Below are 17,952 nucleotides of genomic sequence, written 5' to 3'. Positions count from 1 at the left end.
TCCAATGCAACACTTAAGAGAAACTCTAAAGCTTATATTTTAACTATAAAACTAATCGATTTGCTTATGTCGCACTTATAGATCCTCAAGAGGACACTCAAAATATAGAGTGTTCTCTTAGGCCATGTTTGGCGCGCGGGAATCGCGTGGGAATGGAATGTGATTCTTGGGAATCACAATCCTGATATTGTTTGGCTCGCGGGAATGCAGTGGGAATCCTATTCCCGGGGGAATAGAATTCCCTCAAAATGGGGTAATAGCAAACCCAGGGAGGGGGTGGGTTTGTGATTCCCATTCCCGGGAATGCTTTGTTTTAATATTTATAGACCAATTTATCCTTAATAAAATATTAGAATGACTATTATTAAAATCGTCCTCCACACAATATCACAACAAAAAAAATTAAAAATCTATGGTTAGCCACCACCATAGCAATACTTTCTCTCGCTCAAATGTAACTTTTTCTCCCTCTCTAGTTTTTTCTCTCTTCTCTTTTTCTTTTTTCATTACAATCGATTTCATAATGTTTAAAAAGAAAAAAATTTAGCCATGACCTTTATTTATTTTAAATAATTTTTTTTTTAAATGGTCAGCGTCCCTCGAACCTTTGACCTCTGAAGTGGAAGATTATACCTTTTACGACTCCAACCAAAGGTTGTTGGCATTTTAGATACTATTTAATTGGTGTGTCATGTTACTATTTCATATCTGCAATTTTGAATAAATAATACTGATTAAAGTACATAATAAAATTGACGTTTTATTTATGTAGTTTAAGGATATAATAGGAATTTTACAAAAAATTATATTCCGATTCCTACACGAACCAAACACCAAGTTAGGAATCTATCAGGAATCAAATTCCTATTCCTGGCCAAACCAAACATCAAACTGAATAATCTGATTCCCGGGAATCGTGTTACGGGAATGTGATTCCCGGGAATCACATTCCATTCCCGTCCGCCAAACATGGCCTTAAGGATCTCTAAAATAACTACCTCTACCTCACTTTAGAGATTCGAATTAAGTTTTGCATTGGAGATGTTTTTAGGCAAAATCTCTAAAATATCCTATGTGGCACTCTAAGTTTTAGAGCTTGAGTGTTGCATTGGAGATGCTCTTGCGGGCCTAGAGAGTCAGCTTAACCGTGAATGACATTGAAGAATGGGAGACTAGGTCCCGTTTGCTTAAAATAAACTAAAAGTTAGTAGGTTGTTTTAAGTGATTCTTGAAAAGTTTATGCGTTCGGATTGAAACTACTGCAGCTTTTTTTAAGCAAGAAAACTCATTTTCTCCAAAAAGCAGCATCTACAATTTCAGGGATTTTGTATTATTGTTTTTTTAAAGCTAGGTTATGAAAAAAAGAAAGAAATTGTATCTTTTGTCACCATCAATAAACATTCATTACCATCACAACCACTTCACCTGCGTCACTACCACTCCACCTCCGCCATCACAGCCACTCCACCTCTGCCATCACAGCCACTCCATCACCTACGCCGCAACTCTACAACCTCCGCCATCACAAACCACTCTACCACCATCACCACTTCACCACCTCCGCAACAACTCCACCACCTCCGGCACAACTCCACCATCGTCTCCTCCTCAACTCTACCACCACCAAAATCATCCCACAACAACTTCACCACCATCACCACCAATCAACCACTCCACCACCACATTGTACCACCATCGTGACTACTTTACCACCAACACTACTAACACCGTTCCATTCCTACACAACCATCACTACCTCAACCCCGCCACCATTAATCACCACAACAACTGCCATAACTCCATTATCACCAAGGCATGCCCATCACATCTACTCCACTCCTCAGTACCAACATAACATAATAATCTTAACATATTATTACCACCATCAATACTAAAACCACCATTAGCACTACGTGTACGGTTATATTTTTTCAAATGTTGATCTTTATATACGTTTATGAAAATCAACTTTTTGCTATATAATTTTATTTTAGTTTTTATTATTATATATATATATATATATATATATCAATATATTAATATAAGTATATCATTTTAATACATTTTTACCGAATGCCACATCCTACCTTCTTAAGATATAGAGACACTTTTTCTATAGCTTATAAAACGACTTAAATAGATTTTAAAACACTTTTATAAGTGCTAAAAGAAAATATCTCCAAATAAGTTATATGTGTACCCAAACAAAACCTAGTTCTAGTGAAGAAGTTGAATCTCAAGAAGTTGAGGCTGGTGGAGAAGCAGACACCTAGCTTTTATTCCTCTTGTGTAATTTTCTTCTTCACAAATTTATCAATATTCTGTCAGTTGTTCAATATTTAATGAAATGACATTTGTTTGCCTTTGTTCTATTTTTGTCTTATACGACTCTTGATTACGATTTAAAATAACATCATTTGAGAGCGGATCCATGCTTCTGAATTGTCCGACCATTCATTTATTGTTGATATTCGAGTCAAATTTTGAGAGTAGGGATAATCAAACATCATTTGAGAGCGTGACTTCCCTACTTGTGAATTGGTAGACCCTTCATTTATTGTTGACATTCGAGTCAAACTTTGAGACTGTCGATTACAAATTTGCCTCGAGAAAAACCCTTCATTTTATTGCAAACATTCGAACATTGTACTTTCCGGATGAAAATATAATGATGTTTTAAATTGACTCATTTATTGCCTTCAGTTACCGTAACAGGTTACCCTATTCACTTGTTTCGTCATGGCAACCACTTCTCTTTCACCGGAGCCTCTTGGCTCTTCCAGTCCATGTTTTGTGACTCCTTTCTTTTCATACTTCTTCTAAGCTTTCCTTTCGGGTCATGGCGTTATGAAACTCATTTCCCCTTATCATAGACAATTTAGTTTTTTCTGACTTTGTTGCGATTGCTCATACTAGATTCCATTTCCTGCACTTATCAAGTACATACTTTTGGATTCCAAGAGGTGGATCAATGTTCTGTCTTTAAAAGTTCATAGGGTTGCAGGACCTCTTATCTGATGTCATCTGGGTCGATTGCCCGACTTCTTCTCCTATACGTGCCCTTCATATCCTTTAGACATACTTTGTGTGTGGGGGGGTTGGGGTACACATTTCTACTAAAACTAATAATCAGCGAAATTAGAAATTACATTTCATTTTGAAGTGCCTAATAAAGTGCTCAATATCTTGTATGATCCTTCCATTTGGGGGACAGTTTGGCTGTCGATGTCTTTTGGACAAACCCTGACTTTCTACCAAGACCTTGTTCAATATCTTGTCCCCACTTCTGAGCAAGCACAAACTAAAGCTGTAATTTTCAAACAAGGCAGGAAATTTTAAAAGGAATATGCAAGATTTTGAAAATTTTCCGGGAAAACATATTTTATGGAGAATATGGTTCAAAATAAAAAACCATCCACCTCACCTCACACTCCCTCCACCTCACCTCACACTCTCTCCACCTCACCTCACCTCTCTCTCCCCCACCATTCTCTGTCTTCTCCGACTAGGTCGCCGGCCGGAAAATTTTCCGGCCGGCAACCTAAAAAGATAAAAAAAAAATTCGACAGGCGACCTAGTCGGAGAAGACAGAGGGAATGGTGGGTAGAGAGAGAGGTGAGGTGGAGGGTTTTTTACTTCCCTATAACATCTTACAAAATAAATTTGTCAAACTAAATTGACCAAATTTTGGCCAAGTCTTCACACCCCGGAAACTATTTAGCTTTCCCCAAAGCGCTGGCCAAAAGAAAAAGACATCCCAACCATTTTTCAAATCTCAAGTCCTCACAGGGGACCAGAGCCACCAAATTTTTAAGCAGATCTGGCATACTCTAACCAGGTAGCTTTCATCTAACATGTGAACAGAAGAGCCTGTAAATGTTCAAAAGGAATTTGCATTTCTGAGAAACAAAAAAATTTAATCCAGGATCCCCTTTGCTCGTATACTCTCCCTCCAAAATTTAGTGGAGGTTAGTATCATTATAACAAGTATTACAGCACCAGACTCTCAACAAAAAAAAAAAAAGTATTACAGCACCAGACAATGACTGAAGAGAATTATAAATAGGAGAGAAGGATATAAGCTGGGAAAGAGCTACATATTGTACAACACTGAGTTCACGTTCATGTCTTCACTCAAATGCCCCGCTCCACAAAACGATTACCTGACATTATATCAGAGCAGATAAACTGAATCAATATCCAACTCTTCAATAAACAGGAAATTGGGCCGAACACCAAATTTCCTGTTAGTCTAGCTTAAAACAACATGCCAATATTTCTTTAGGCCTGGGCTTTCCGTACAAGCCTGTGGAAACTACATGCAAACCTGTGAGAACTACGTGCAGATCGTACGTACTATGTGCCACCTTATGCAAACCTTGCTCAGAGCAAAACTTAAATAAGGAGCTGAAGGTTAGAAAAAGTGATAGATCCTTTTTCACAAAAGAAAATTGCGCCTAGGGACTTCCAGAAATCTGCAATTTTCGGACTATAAATGGGGTCTGGGGTGGATGTGAGCCAACCACAAACCGACAGATTAGACAATTTTCAGGAAAGCGTTTTTGGCGAAACCAGGCTCTCTGGCAAAACAAGTGGAAATTATTTCAGTCAGTTCTTTCAAGTTCATTTACAGTTTAGGCGTGGCATTTAATAAGACTGAATTGAAGGTCTGAAAGGAGTAAAGTGCGGAAGACTCCAAAATGTGGTACATTTAGAAAGCTCGGAAGAAATCATGCATTAGAGTTGAGAGTTCAGAAAGAAGTGTAAACTAGAAAGACTCAGACTAACAAAAACACTTCGTTTTAATGAAAATAATGTTAAATAATTAGTATACTGTTCCTACGAGGAAAAGTAATCAGCATTAGCAAGCATCACTGAGAATTTGACGGAAAGATTTCCTATGAAAACTTTAAAACTCAAATATTACGGGTCACTGAAATGCCATTACTGCAACTCTAATCTCAAAACTCTAAACTCACCTCTCTCATCTGATTCTACACGCAAGATCCTCGGATTGACCTACCTACTTAATAATATAAGTCTGTAAATGTTTATTCTAGAGCAGTGATGATGTTTTTACTTGATAACGATGAGTCTCCAGTTGTCCAGCCATGAAAGCTTAAATAAGACAACGAACATAGGTTAATCTGCAACTGCTCGGAATATCCCTTTTGACTCGTCATAAAACCATCTGTGAAGGAAACTTGTATCTCAGAGAAAAATGTCTTAAGTAATAAAGAAATCATTATGAAGCATAAAAAAGAATTGCTTTCAGGTAATAGATGCTTCTCATGATTGTTAAGTTCATTCAGCTTACAAAGGAAACAACCCATGAACTCTATTAATGTATCTAACAATAAGACGAAATGGGCTGCATCATGCGGCCGATGTAGATAAAGTAGCAATAGTAACTTCCCTAAGGCCCTAAACCACCTCAGTTAATTAATTCGTAATGTTTTGTCGAATTTCACTGGGACGCTTAAGAAAGGTGCCATGGGTCAACATATTTCAGGTAACCATAGTGTGCTTCTAATAAGTTCTAACTTCTTACTTCTTAGAGTCTACTACTTGTACGCTAGTTCTATTTTTAACTATGTCTCATCTACATTTTTATCAGCTGGGGATTTTGGGGGAGGCTTATCATACATTTCGTATCAAGAAGAAATAGGGTCAGCTGATGAGGTTCGTAAACTCACCTTCTCTTTCAGAATAAAAATATCAAACACAAAGCTTTGAAGTTGTAGTTCAACAGAAGTAGTGGCAAAAAAGATTAAAGTCAAGAAATGAAAAGCCCTACTTGCACAAGAAAACTGGTTGTAATCCATCTGTTGTTCCTTGATCTAAACAGGTTCGCCTTTCACATTCTTTCTTGAACTTGATTGGAGAAAGAACTTCACATGGACCCTGAACTAAGCTAACCCTCACAGTGCTACCATGATTAGACTCGTACACCTGAAACAGTGAAATCCATGAAATTTAACAAACTTCAGTAGCAGATAATCAATTCTTAAAATCGTAGTAACAAAAAAAAAGTGATTTTTACAGAATGGAGCTTCAGTAATTGCAAGCATAAATTGTCTACAACTTTTTTACCAACCTCGTTATTATCTGGGGTACATGGTCGTCCCACAACCTCTGGTAAATCATCAGGCAAGTAGCACCTATTTACGACGGCCCACTTCGATCCAGTTTTAGTATCCTCCCACAGAGCCTGCAAGGACCAACCATTTAGGAAGGACTACAATATACCAGAATACTTACAACACATCAACTGAGAGCATATTATGGACCGATTCTCTCCGTGATCCCAAAACATGTGCCCAAAGACTAGTTTATGCCTAAATTTTGTAACATCTTGTATCCACCAAATACTTTTTCTTAATTTTAGTATAAAATCTAATATAATTTCATTGAAAACAGTGTAAACAACTTTTTTTACAAAAATCCTATTCCTATGTGAGTTTAAAATAAAATGGTTTGGGATGTAGTGCAAAAAATAGACTGCTTTCAGTTCATAATATAAATTAGTTTTTGAAACCTATTTTCTAGATGAAGGACGCCCAAAGTACCTAATCTACAAAAGTAAAAGCTACAACAATCATGAAAAGCTAAAACTGGCTTGCCTGAATCTTTGAAGGTCTCAAACTGTCATTGCTTGAACAAAAAAGGGCGTGATCCTGCAACTTGTACACTATCCCGTTGATATGACAAGAGTTGTAGAATGCTTTCTCATCCACAACTTGAAGTACATCTCCAACCCAATCAAGAGAAGACCTAGTGCAATTTTTGGCGTCATTTCCAGCGTCCAAGGCCCCAAATGAGACTACTTGAGCACAATCCGGATCATCCTGCCTGACACTACATGCTCGTTTACGATCAGATGTATCCCTCAAATCCGAAGGCTTAATCTCTTGATTTTCGCTCACAGCTTCAGTATTGCTTGGATGCTCTGCTGTATCGACCTCTTGTGTGTTGCATGTGGCATTTGAGCTATTACAAGTACTGACACTAGGGTTAGATGGCTCATCGTGGGCAGATGGACCTGATTGAACATTTGGTGGTGGCTTAGTCTCATCAATAGAAGCTTCCAGTTGACATGGGGATGACTTGCTACTGTAAGGATGCTGGATGGAACTACCATTTCCTCTGTCGGAAGGATCACAGACTCCTTTGGTTTCCTTCGAAACCGCCTTCAGCCCAAGGATCTCTGTTGAGTTTGAAGCCTTCAAATCAGTAACTGAACCAGATTTGTAGCTCCCATAACTACCAACATTAGCAAGACTTTGTCCAGAAAAATTTGCATTAGATGTAATCTTCTGAGGGTTAACGTTTTGATTTGGAGTACCCACCTTCTCAGATGATGCCTGCACCTTACCTGTCTTCTCCGAAACCCTCTGTGTCGTAATACTTCTTGTGACACGACCATATTTAGGGGGCAAGGGCTTCCCGTTACTTGATACCAGGCACTTAGGACAGTGCCACTCACCTAGAGGAATACGCTTTTGGTTGTACGATTGAAGGCATTTTAAGTGGACTCCTTTCTCACAAGCATCGCAAACAAGTAAGCTTTCCACATCATTGATGGTAATCTTACATATTTGGCAAGTTAAAGATTTATTCATGTAATCCGTTGAAGGAGGGGTCCAGTTGGGACGCTGGGGAACCGTTGGCTGCAAAACTTTCTGAACATTTTTGGCAATGTCATTGTGCTTCGGGAAAGCTGAATGGCTTGTGGTAGGAGAAGGTTGATGTAGATTAAAGTTTCCGTGAGCATTTTGAACCACTGGAGGCCTCAAATTTTGATCACTTGTCACGTGAAGCACCTTAGATGTACTCACTTCAGTAGTTCCCTCAACCTTGATTATGTGATCTGGAATCTTGTTTCCTTGAACCACTTTACCTACTGCAAAAGATTGAGGTAGAAACATTGGAGCATTCTCCATCAAGTGATTATTGGACGAGTTTGCTGAAGGCAAATTATTACATAATCAATTGAAAATAACCATGATGTCAGAACAGTAAACAAGATAAGACCATGAAAGCAAACTCCAAACGGAGACAGTGTTATCAGTTTTTCTTTTTCCAAAATTAACATGAGAGTTAGTAAAAATTATAAAATACTATGAATTAGTCAACGTTATTCATCTTCACTGCCTCTGGGCCATGTTTGCACGCTGGAAACAGCAAATCACGTACTGTGACTACTGGTAATGGAATACCTTCCTTTCAAGTTTGGTTTGACGAGGAATAGGAATACTATTCATGCTATACTCCGAACTTGGTGTTTGGTATACAAAGGAATGGGAATACAAAAATTTGAAATTCATAAGAAAAATGGATAGCGCGAGAAGTTTTACTAGCTTTCTTAACGAAATTATTTAAATATAAAATTGATTTGATGAAGAAGTTAAATAACAATACGATTCTACTCAAGGTTACTTGGAACGCGGTACGTTCCGGTACGTGGTACGGGCACGGGTACGTGGTCGTAAGGTTGAGAGTATTCAGTACGTTGGGGTATACTTTTTCGGTACGTTTTTTCGGTACGTTTTTTCGGTACGCAATTCGCTAGAGTATGCTATTTCGGTACGCTATAATCTAAATATATATATATACATACATACTTATTAATTGTTATTTTTTGAATTAAAAAATTGGTTAAGTGGGAAGTTCCCAATACAATAGAGAATAGGTCACTTTTTTCTTATTCGGTAATTTATAAAACGTTCTCATAGTTGTTGTCCCCAAAAAAGTAAATTGACCAAAATATAGTAACTATTGATTGACCTTTATGACCTGTACTTTAATATATTGTTATTGTTATGGCAAAAGATCTTGATGAGTTGTACTATATTGGGGTAATCAAATCAGAAGGTCTTCTCTTGATCTAACGGTTGGAGATAAACCCTAAATATAATCTAACGGTTGAGAAAAGAAGGAACCTCTATTTTTATAACCTAAAACCTTTTTGCATTATCTACTGTTCATCTTCTTCCTCCCTTCACTTTCTCTCTCTGTTATTTTTGCTGCCGACCAAAAGATATCCCAAACAAAATGGAACACTGTTAGATTTGTGAAGAGAACACCATGAGACTCTAGAAGATGAACCTTCCGAAAGAAAACACAGATTTTTCTCTCTTTTTTTTTCTGTGAAAACTAGTTTTTTTGCATTTTCTTCAATCTCATCTTGACTCCATGATTAGGGTTCGCTCCTACCAGCGATCTGGTACGCGAACGCACCCTAAAAGGGTACGCGCGAGAACCAGATCGCGGTACGCCACTAAGACCAGCGAATCTGGTCACCCCGATTCTACTCGCAAATTCGAATATTTTTAATTCAAATGAATAAACTAATAAATTAAACTATTGAAAACTGAGTTTGTTTTTGTCATTTATTCATTTCTCGAATTCCATTTCTTTCTTTACTCTTTCTCCGATCATAAAACAAAAAAAGCTTCTACTACCAAAGATTTTTAGTTCAATTAACCTTCACATACCTATCAACCTAATTAAAAGCTGTCTTCAATATTAAAAGTTACAACTTTCGTTGTGTGATCCTGAAAAATAAATGGAAGAGAAAGGAAGTACTTTTACTCGATTAAAAGATGTTTCAGCTACAAATCCTGTTTAAGTTTGATTGTCAATTTCGAACACGACTTGCTTGGAAAAACATTTGGCAAGACACCAAAAAAGAATCATAGAACTAATGTTTAATAATCACCAGGAACAGTCTTGGTGATATCAGTAATCATGACATATGATGACAAGGGATGATAGTGGCTTAATCCACTAGAAGCCATTCCCAAGTCAACATTTATTATTCTATTGAAATGGTGAAGCTAGACCTTCGAAAACAATTTCTGTTTGTATTCTGAAAGTACCAAAAGAGATGACACAGTGAGGAAGCTTAGTTGGTAATATGGTATCAGGCGAAAGCCTTACACTAGGTGATTACTGATAGGAGGAAAGGTTAATTTTGTGTGTTTATAATTTTGTTTAGGATTCCACGGAAAGAGAATTGCAACCCTACCCACCCCCTAGGTTTGGAATTACCCCTTGAAGGGGAATTCTTTTCTGCCAGGAATGTGTTTCCTGGTCTATTCAAGTGCACCAAACACAAGTTAGGAACATTATTCCTCCTAATAGCATTTCATTCTGGCGCGCCAAACACGGCCCTAAAGTTCGACCAGCTCTGTATTTTTATGGTTACATAGTTTCCTAATCCAAAGACTTGTTAAACAAGTAATCTATAACAACAAATAAGCTTAATCTAAATAAAATCCTAATAGAAATAAGAAGTCTAATTATTAGCATCTAAATAAAAGGGAAACTATAAACAAAATAGAAACTAGAAAAATAGGAATTTCTGTTGAATGATAAACATGTATCGACTGCTGGTAAGGTTACACCCTACTTATGGAAGGGAAACTAACCATTTGGAGATGATTTACATCATACTTATCGTAAGGATACACCCTGCAAGTAGAACTTCTTTAGTTTCCACCTAGTATAAAACTCATTCTAAACTAACCATTTGGTCCACTGCCATGAGATCTAAAACTCCTTAGCTAAGGAGGAACAAAAGGGCACTTAAGGTTTTAGAAGCAAATGCTGATAAAATCTGCTCTCTCAACAATTTCTAACTGAAAAGAGGTAATAGAGAAATACACACCTTGAACATTGGCGCCATAAAGAGACCCATTAACTCTTCCTTCCAATCTAAAAGGTGCTCCTTCCGCTTGAGGTAAAGGCAAAGAAGAGGAATTTTTCTGCAAAGCAGCGCCGACTAATCCCCTGGAAACTGTAGCTGATTGCACTCCATTGACAGGCTTCAATGAAGGTGTTGCTGCTTGTGCAGACTCCTGAACTACTGGTGAAGCAGCTTGCAAGCCTACTATAGGGACTGCTGAAGTACTTGGCTTTTCAGAAGGATACTTCTGAGATGTGTGCAACATTGTAAGATGGCTTTGTGATGAATATGCTGCAGATTGTGCAGCAAATTTCTTGGATTCTTCCATCTAGAAAAAACAAAGCGAAAGAAAACAATCATACAAAATAGCAACGAAAAGACAAAAACAAAAACAAAAACTCAAATGATCAGAGAGGATACGAGTGATATGGTATAGCTATAAAACCGTAGCAAGTGAAACGTACATACGGAAACTGGGAAACCCCAAAAAAAGGAAACAACTTCAATGTTGAAGTTACTCTACACATAGTTATATACATGAGTACTGGAAAAAGGAAATACAATAACAGAAACAGAAATTTTTCTCTCAAAAAAAAAAGAAACAGAAATTAAACCTTTACCTTCTTCTTAGCAAGTAAGAACTTATCAGAAATTGACATTCTTGGAAGCCTAAACCCTGATCTTTGATCTTTCAACTTATTAAGTCCAAGATCCTCAATAACAACCCTAACTGCATCCCTAGATATAATATCCTCCGGAGAGAAAGCTTCACAGATTGTAGTCAGCTTCTCCCTAGCTTCAACCATAAGCCCTTTCTCGAAATCAGTAGGGTTTCTTCCACCTCTCATCTTCCCCATAGTGGATAAAACCAAAACAATCTCCGCAATCCTCTTCATATCTCCATTTGACTCATCAACTTTAACTTTCTTCTTAACCCCTAAATTTTCATCACCATCACAATCCATCTTTCTCTTATCACTAGCCACCGAAACTAAATTCTTGGATCCATCTTTTTCCAAATGATCAACAGAATCAACAGAAGCCAGATCCATCTATCAAAACTCCTCAGAAAGTACCTTCATTCACCGAAGAAACACCACGCAGTAGCTGTACGCAGGAACAACCAAAAATCAGGAGATCGGTTTCCTAAAACAGTCGCGAATGTCAATTTCTCGGTAGAAAACGACCTCAGAAGTGCAGAAAACGAGAGAGAAACCTGCAAATAAGAAGAATTAGAAGCCATGGGTAGGGAAAACCCTAATAGGAGAAGAGACGAGAGGGGAGAAGAGTAAACGAGAGAAAGAATTGGCGAAGTAAAAATATAAAACAAAGAAACGATCCGTTTTATAAATACCTTTTGGCGGGTGTTTGAATAGAATTAGAGAGAGAGCGGCCTCACTCGCGTATGAGAGAAAGAGAGATCAAAAATTTAGAGCAGAGAAGAGAGAGAGAAAGTAGTAGATAGACTTTTTGGATTAAGATCGTCCGCTTGCGCATAAACCCCGCTTATAAAGTGGTGGCTGGGTCGGTACATCCTCGAGTCACTTAGGGTTGTAAAGAGTCTATGGGTCGTGTCTATCCGTTTCTTTTTTCTTCCTTTCTTTCTTCTTTACATTCTCATTTTCCTTCTTTTGTATTCATCACCAATATTCGTGAAGATTTGACTAGTGACGGGAGGAGGATCGAGCTATTTTTGAATTTTTTCTATTATTTTTGTGCAGCTCGTCATGATATTTTGTATGTTTAGTGATTTGAAGTGGGTTGGTAAAATATGACATTTATATGTTTTTCACTAATAAGACATCTTTAGCACGTCTTAATTTTGACACGTACTTTTTTTTGTATTTCTTTGCATATTATTTTTTTGTAGCTAGCGTGTTTCTGCAATTAAATGTTCCTATAATAAGACATATATGCCTCAATTTGTTAAAGTAAATTAAATGTGTACAATTAAGTTTTCTTAATTGCATATTTTTCATAATGTTTGTTTGTGATTGTATCAGGCTATTGCTTATGTTTTATAGAATACTGCGGCGTTGTCGCGATAACAAGTTACCTGCGGTTTTTGGTTAATGCACGAGAGATTTTCTTTCTAAATTTGTGTTTAGACATCCAAGATGCTTCGGTCAGCCATGCCCTCTTTGAAGGTTATTTTTAATGTATGGAGTGGGTTCGCAGCTCATTTTCCTTAGAATCTTAAACAAACAGTTAGAAAGACAAAATCAACTTTAATAAACATTATAAGTTACAAACAAATATTTAAGTTTACATTTGAATCTTACGTGAATATATGTGAAACAACTTATTCACATAGGTAATGATTCATTTAACATTCATTAACATTGCTATGTTTTCAAAACGCCTTCTTGCAAAAGAAAAAGTCAACTCTAATCTTAATTTATAATTTATCTTCACGATCTTCCAATTCTTTTCCTTTTTCTCTACCCATTCCTTTCTATTTAATCTTCTTATCTATTTCTCCTATCTGAAAAAATCTATAAAATTTATGAGTTTCGACCACGAGAGAATTTATTTGACTGATACAGATAATAGAAATTAAGGAGAATTCTTCAATCTCTTCCGTATAGGCCAGAGAGAAAAAGAGATGCATGGGATTAACCCTTTTTCCTCGTTCTCTTTTGAGAAAATCAAAGAACACCATCTTACTAACATTGGAATCAGAGGAGATATCACTTTCTTTCCCTCTCATCAATCTAAAATGAGAAATAGATGGTTTCTGCCTCATGTCTCTTATCATTTTGAAACTCAACGATTTTCTTCGAAGAGGGTGAGAAACCCTTGCCTCTATGTAGATCTTATCAACAGAAGTCGTTCATGAAGTTAGTCAACATATTTTCTCTAGAGAGAAAGTAAAACAAGGGTCAAGTGGTCGCATTGATCACATTTGGGGGCCAATTGGGCGCGTTAATCACATTTGGAGCCCAAATAAGAATTAACGCGTTATGAATTCTCTTAGTTTAGATGTGTCATTTGTCATTACCTTTTTAATATTCTGGTATCTCTATGTCAGTTTGGCTTATGCTTCCATAACATAGTCGCCTATGAACTTAGGGCTTTAGTTATACAAGAATGTCGGTTAGAATCTTGGGAGTAACAATATCCTAGGGCAGGTTGAATAATGTATTAATTATAATATATCATGAAACGCGATGATAGTTTTCTTGTTAAAAAAGCGGATTGACTGCACTCCCGACATTTGAGGTCTTGCCTGACAGTAGTGTGTCTACTTCCAAAATCGGGAGGTCATAAAACTGATACTCTGTTGAGATAAAATTCATCATTTATTGATTCACGGTTAGTTTTAATGGCCTTTAGGGTGTATGAGTGTCATTAATGGGGGTTATTCGTTTGGAACGTTAATCAGCTCTTCAAAGTTTTGGAACTTCGAAACTTGACGTTATTATTGGTTTCAAACTTTATTTAAGAACTTCGAAATTCTGCGTTATTGGTTAAAAACTTTATTAAACACTTCGAAGTTGAACGTTATTCGTTTAGAAGTTCTTTTTAAGAACTTTGATTTTTGTGTTATTTTTTTATATATTTTTTATATATTTTTTATGGAAAGTTAAAAAACTTTTAACCCAAAACCTGCCTTAGAACTGCGGGAGACAAATTTACTCATAATTTTCTCAAATTCAAAGTTTCACCTAAACTGATGGAATTTTAAGTTCTAACTACCCACTGTGTACATTAAAAACAAATTGAGTTAAAACAACCAAAAGTCCTCTTCATCTGTGTACTAAATAATCGTTGCTAGTAGCTAAAAATATTTAGGTTTACTCTTTATATTTTATTTAAAGACTAGGTATAGCCTTAGGGCACGAGAATGTGTTTGGAGCATTGAGGCATGTCCTATAAACAATGTTATTGTTGATATCCACGATGATTCCTCATCTGAACTTTTGTCTCTCAACTTGGAAAACTTGCCTAGAGGATCACAGGATATATGAAGTAAATAATAGACTTTTGTCTCTCAATTACATATAAAAAAAATATTATAAGAGATTCAATAATGCCTATTCATTCCTCTATCACAACCTCCATTACATCAAAGGAAATAATCATCTTAAAATCATCATGCAGTTCCATTTGTTAAATTCTCTTATAAACAAGAAACCAATAGAAAACTCTAATTTAATCCTGAAATATTGATAAAAAGATTCAATAATACCAACATTAAAAGGCATGTTGAATGAAGGGTTCCAACATCAAAAATTAAAAAATCCATGTTGGACTCTTCCAACTGCTGAGAACAAAATCAATGTCAATACATTCACACCTAAAATAAGAGCAATTCGATTATTGGATTTAGCGACTATGAAGAATTATCACCCAAACCATTCTTGTTAATAGAAGAGCAATCTTTATGCACTAAATGAAACTTTTCGGAACCTAAAGATGTTTCAATGGTGACACATTTATCGTTGAAACGACCCCAATTATATCGACAAAAGAATTAGGTTGCATGGTTACAATCTGACTAATGAGTTGAAACTTAAATTTATACGTAAGTATGTTGTCATCGTTCTCTAAACACAATTGAACTGTGGAATACCTTTCTAGATACATTTCGTAGTCATTATTTAGGTGATTAAAGCTCTTTGAGGTTGGTTTCATGATGTCATTAGATATCATTTACACTTTCCCGATCTCAGCGCCATCATAGAATTTGTCAACTAACTCGTTGACATGTCACATACATTTCTCCACCCTCGGAGTCAAGAATATCGAATGAAAATAATTTACATGCCCCCTTTGAATTTGTGTAGGTTATAATAGTATTTTTTTTAGTCACCATGACTTTAATTGTCCATCTTTTTAGGTACAGACTCAGAGCCTTAGTAGGTATTTCTTTGACAACAATATTTCTTTTAGAATTAGTCAACTTATTGTTTTGGATTAAACAACTTTTCTTCTTCATTTTGTTGCATAATATTTGATACAAGTAATTATTAAAAGAAACCAGGAAACATAAAGGTATGCCTAAAATCAACACTAATTTATCAAATATGGAAATGAACATCCCACCATGATAAACTACACACTAAAATGGGAGATTTGCTGTTTGAACCCCCTTTCATATAATCCACTTGCTGTTTGGACTCCCTTTTTCCAGAGTTGCATTTTGGACTCCCTTTTTCAAATAAATAGTTATATATAACTGTTTAAAAATATTTTGGACATGAAAATCCTATTTTACCCTAAGTATAAGAGAAATACTATTTTACCCTTTACATAACCTAACCCAACCTGTGTTTTAACCCACAAGTTAACTGATCCTAAACAGCAAACCCGCGAGTCAAACCCTAGTAGATTGAACCCAATTCCCATCAATTCTAAAAATCGATTTGGGAGTGAAAAGAGCAAAACTGAGTGGCAGACATCTCCATCTTCTTCGAATCTGTCTCTCTCTAACAGTTAACAAAAACCGAGTGGCAGCCATCTAAAAATCGATTTGGGAGAGAAGTGAGTTACAAATGTTCTTCATCTTCTCCATCTACCTTCATCTTCTTCAATTCTAAAATTTTAGGGTTTTTATTGCAGGCATCGATTGGGCTCTAAATTTTAGGGTTTTTGTTGCAGTAATCGATTGGAATACATGTATTACAAGTTCTACTAAGCTGTAAGTTTTTTTTAGCTTTACCTTTCTACAAGTTATGATCTTCATACAATTTTATGTTCAAATATTTAGGTTTTCTGAAATGGAGATTTTTAAATTAGGTTTGTTCTAATATTAGAGTTCTTAAAATTGGGAGAAACCTTCAATTGGGGGTTTGATTTTGTTGTATAGAATGTTATGATAGAATAATACTGAATATACATTAATTTCATTTTTCTTGTTCACGCAAGGAAAACGTCGACACTAAATTCGACATTAAAACAGGTTCAAATATGGTGTATACTCAAGGGAAACACAGCTACCACCTATGGAGAGCAGTACACCACCACCAATGTCTACTCAAAGTTCATGTGAGTATATTAAGTATGCAGTAAGTTATTTTTTATTTGATGAATTATTACTTGTTTCAAATTTCTCTATATTTTTCTAGGCGGAGACATGGAATTACCCTCCTTTAACTTGCCAGCTTATCCCGGTATCCCCTCATTTGATTTGGGATTTGAATTTGATGGTGTCGATCCTGAAAAAGTTATTCCCAAATTTTATGAGCCAGAGCCTGATCCAGAAGACAACACACGACTCAATTTAGATGGGATTCCTACTAACGATGAAAGCGAGGATGAAGAATTGCTTTATAAATCTAGGTTTGGGTTTGATGACGATGAAGAGATGGAGCAAGTGTCAGAGGATGAGGATGAAAATGATGAAATTGAAATAGATGAAGCATCAGATGAAGGTGGAGAGGATGAAACCAATGCATATGGAAGTGAACTTGTTGTCGATGAAGAAGAAAAAAAATATGGTCAATTTGAGAATGAAACAAGGGAACTGTAGGAAGTAGACATTGGGAGGGAGTTTCAAGCTGAAAGCGTGGTTAAAGTGAATGGTTTTGAAGCAGGTATGTTATTTGAGAATACTAGACATCTGAGACAGTGTATCAGAGCATATGCCATCTATAATAAGAACCATTTCCTATACTATCAGGATTTCCTATACTAACAAGAACCATTCTAGATAATAAAAGAGATACAATTTTCGTCGAGTTTCCTATAATATATGGTATTAAACCAGTAAAATTATTAGTACTAAGATATAAAGTTTATGAATTCTGATTTTGCAAGAAACATGTACATGGTCTGTGCCCTAATTTTGTAATCGTTGGAAAGTGTTAATCTGAAAATTAACTGGAAAAACAAAACCCTAACATATCAAGAATATAATTCCTTACTTTTGGTTGAGATTAAGAGACATGTAGATAGAGAAAGAGAGAGAGAGAGAGAGAGAGTTGCAACAAAAACCCTAATTTTATTTGGGACTAACATACATGTAAATAGAGAGACAGGGAGATTCTTCAAGTTAACTGGAAAGTATTAATCTGAAAATTAACTGGAAAAACAAAACCCTAACATAACAAGAATATAATTCCTTACTTTTGTTTGAGATTAAGAGATATGTAGATAGAGAGAGAGAGAGAGAGAAAGAGAGAGTTGCAACAAAAACCCTAATTTTATTTGGGACTAGCATACATGTAGATAGAGAGACAGAGAGATTCTTCAAGTTACCTGAGTATGCTTTGGCCTCCTAACTCGAGCAATACCACTAACTCTTGATCCACAATCTT

At 36.1% G+C, this 17,952-nt stretch overlaps 1 protein-coding gene across 3 annotated transcripts; it reads right to left on the bottom strand.

The window, feature by feature from the left end:
* Positions 1–3,877: 3,877 nt before the first annotated feature.
* Positions 3,878–12,323, bottom strand: LOC147549459 (uncharacterized). 3 transcript variants are annotated; one of them, XM_086665807.1, is made up of 9 exons: positions 12,045–12,320; positions 11,311–11,906; positions 10,673–11,018; positions 6,624–7,903; positions 6,098–6,211; positions 5,798–5,952; positions 5,024–5,191; positions 4,695–4,988; positions 3,878–4,315 (listed from the first exon to the last, which is right to left on the bottom strand). In XM_086665807.1, the coding sequence occupies exons 2-7, from the start codon at positions 11,740–11,742 to the stop codon at positions 5,143–5,145; spliced, it is 2,376 nt and encodes a 791-aa protein (XP_086521933.1). In that variant the 5' UTR covers positions 11,743–11,906; positions 12,045–12,320; the 3' UTR covers positions 3,878–4,315; positions 4,695–4,988; positions 5,024–5,142. The 3 variants fall into 3 exon arrangements, with proteins under 3 accessions (XP_086521933.1, XP_086521932.1, XP_086521934.1); XM_086665806.1 differs by lacking the exon at positions 4,695–4,988 and having other exon boundaries at positions 3,878–4,163; positions 5,081–5,191; positions 12,045–12,323; XM_086665808.1 differs by lacking the exon at positions 4,695–4,988 and having other exon boundaries at positions 3,878–4,163; positions 5,081–5,191; positions 6,624–7,900; positions 12,045–12,217.
* Positions 12,324–17,952: the final 5,629 nt, after the last annotated feature.

The sequence above is a fragment of the Eschscholzia californica genome, unplaced genomic scaffold (assembly GCF_041429995.1).
Source record: "Eschscholzia californica isolate CP2 unplaced genomic scaffold, dmEscCali1.0.p SCAF_3, whole genome shotgun sequence".
Classification (NCBI taxonomy): domain Eukaryota; kingdom Viridiplantae; phylum Streptophyta; class Magnoliopsida; order Ranunculales; family Papaveraceae; genus Eschscholzia; species Eschscholzia californica.
Note: the sequence above shows the minus strand (reverse complement) of the source record. Positions and strands in the feature narration are given on the sequence as shown.

Coding starts and splice junctions, on each gene's coding strand:
- LOC147549459 (XM_086665806.1), bottom strand. CDS start 11,742: ATGGATCTGGCTTCTGTTGATTCTGTTGATCATTTGGAAAAAGATGGA. Junction 7,904..10,672: donor TTATGGCGCCAATGTTCAAG/GTGTGTATTTCT, acceptor AATCTTTTGCAG/TAGGTAAAGTGGTTCAAGGA. Junction 5,192..5,797: donor CAACCAGTTTTCTTGTGCAA/GTAGGGCTTTTC, acceptor TTTCCTTCACAG/ATGGTTTTATGACGAGTCAA.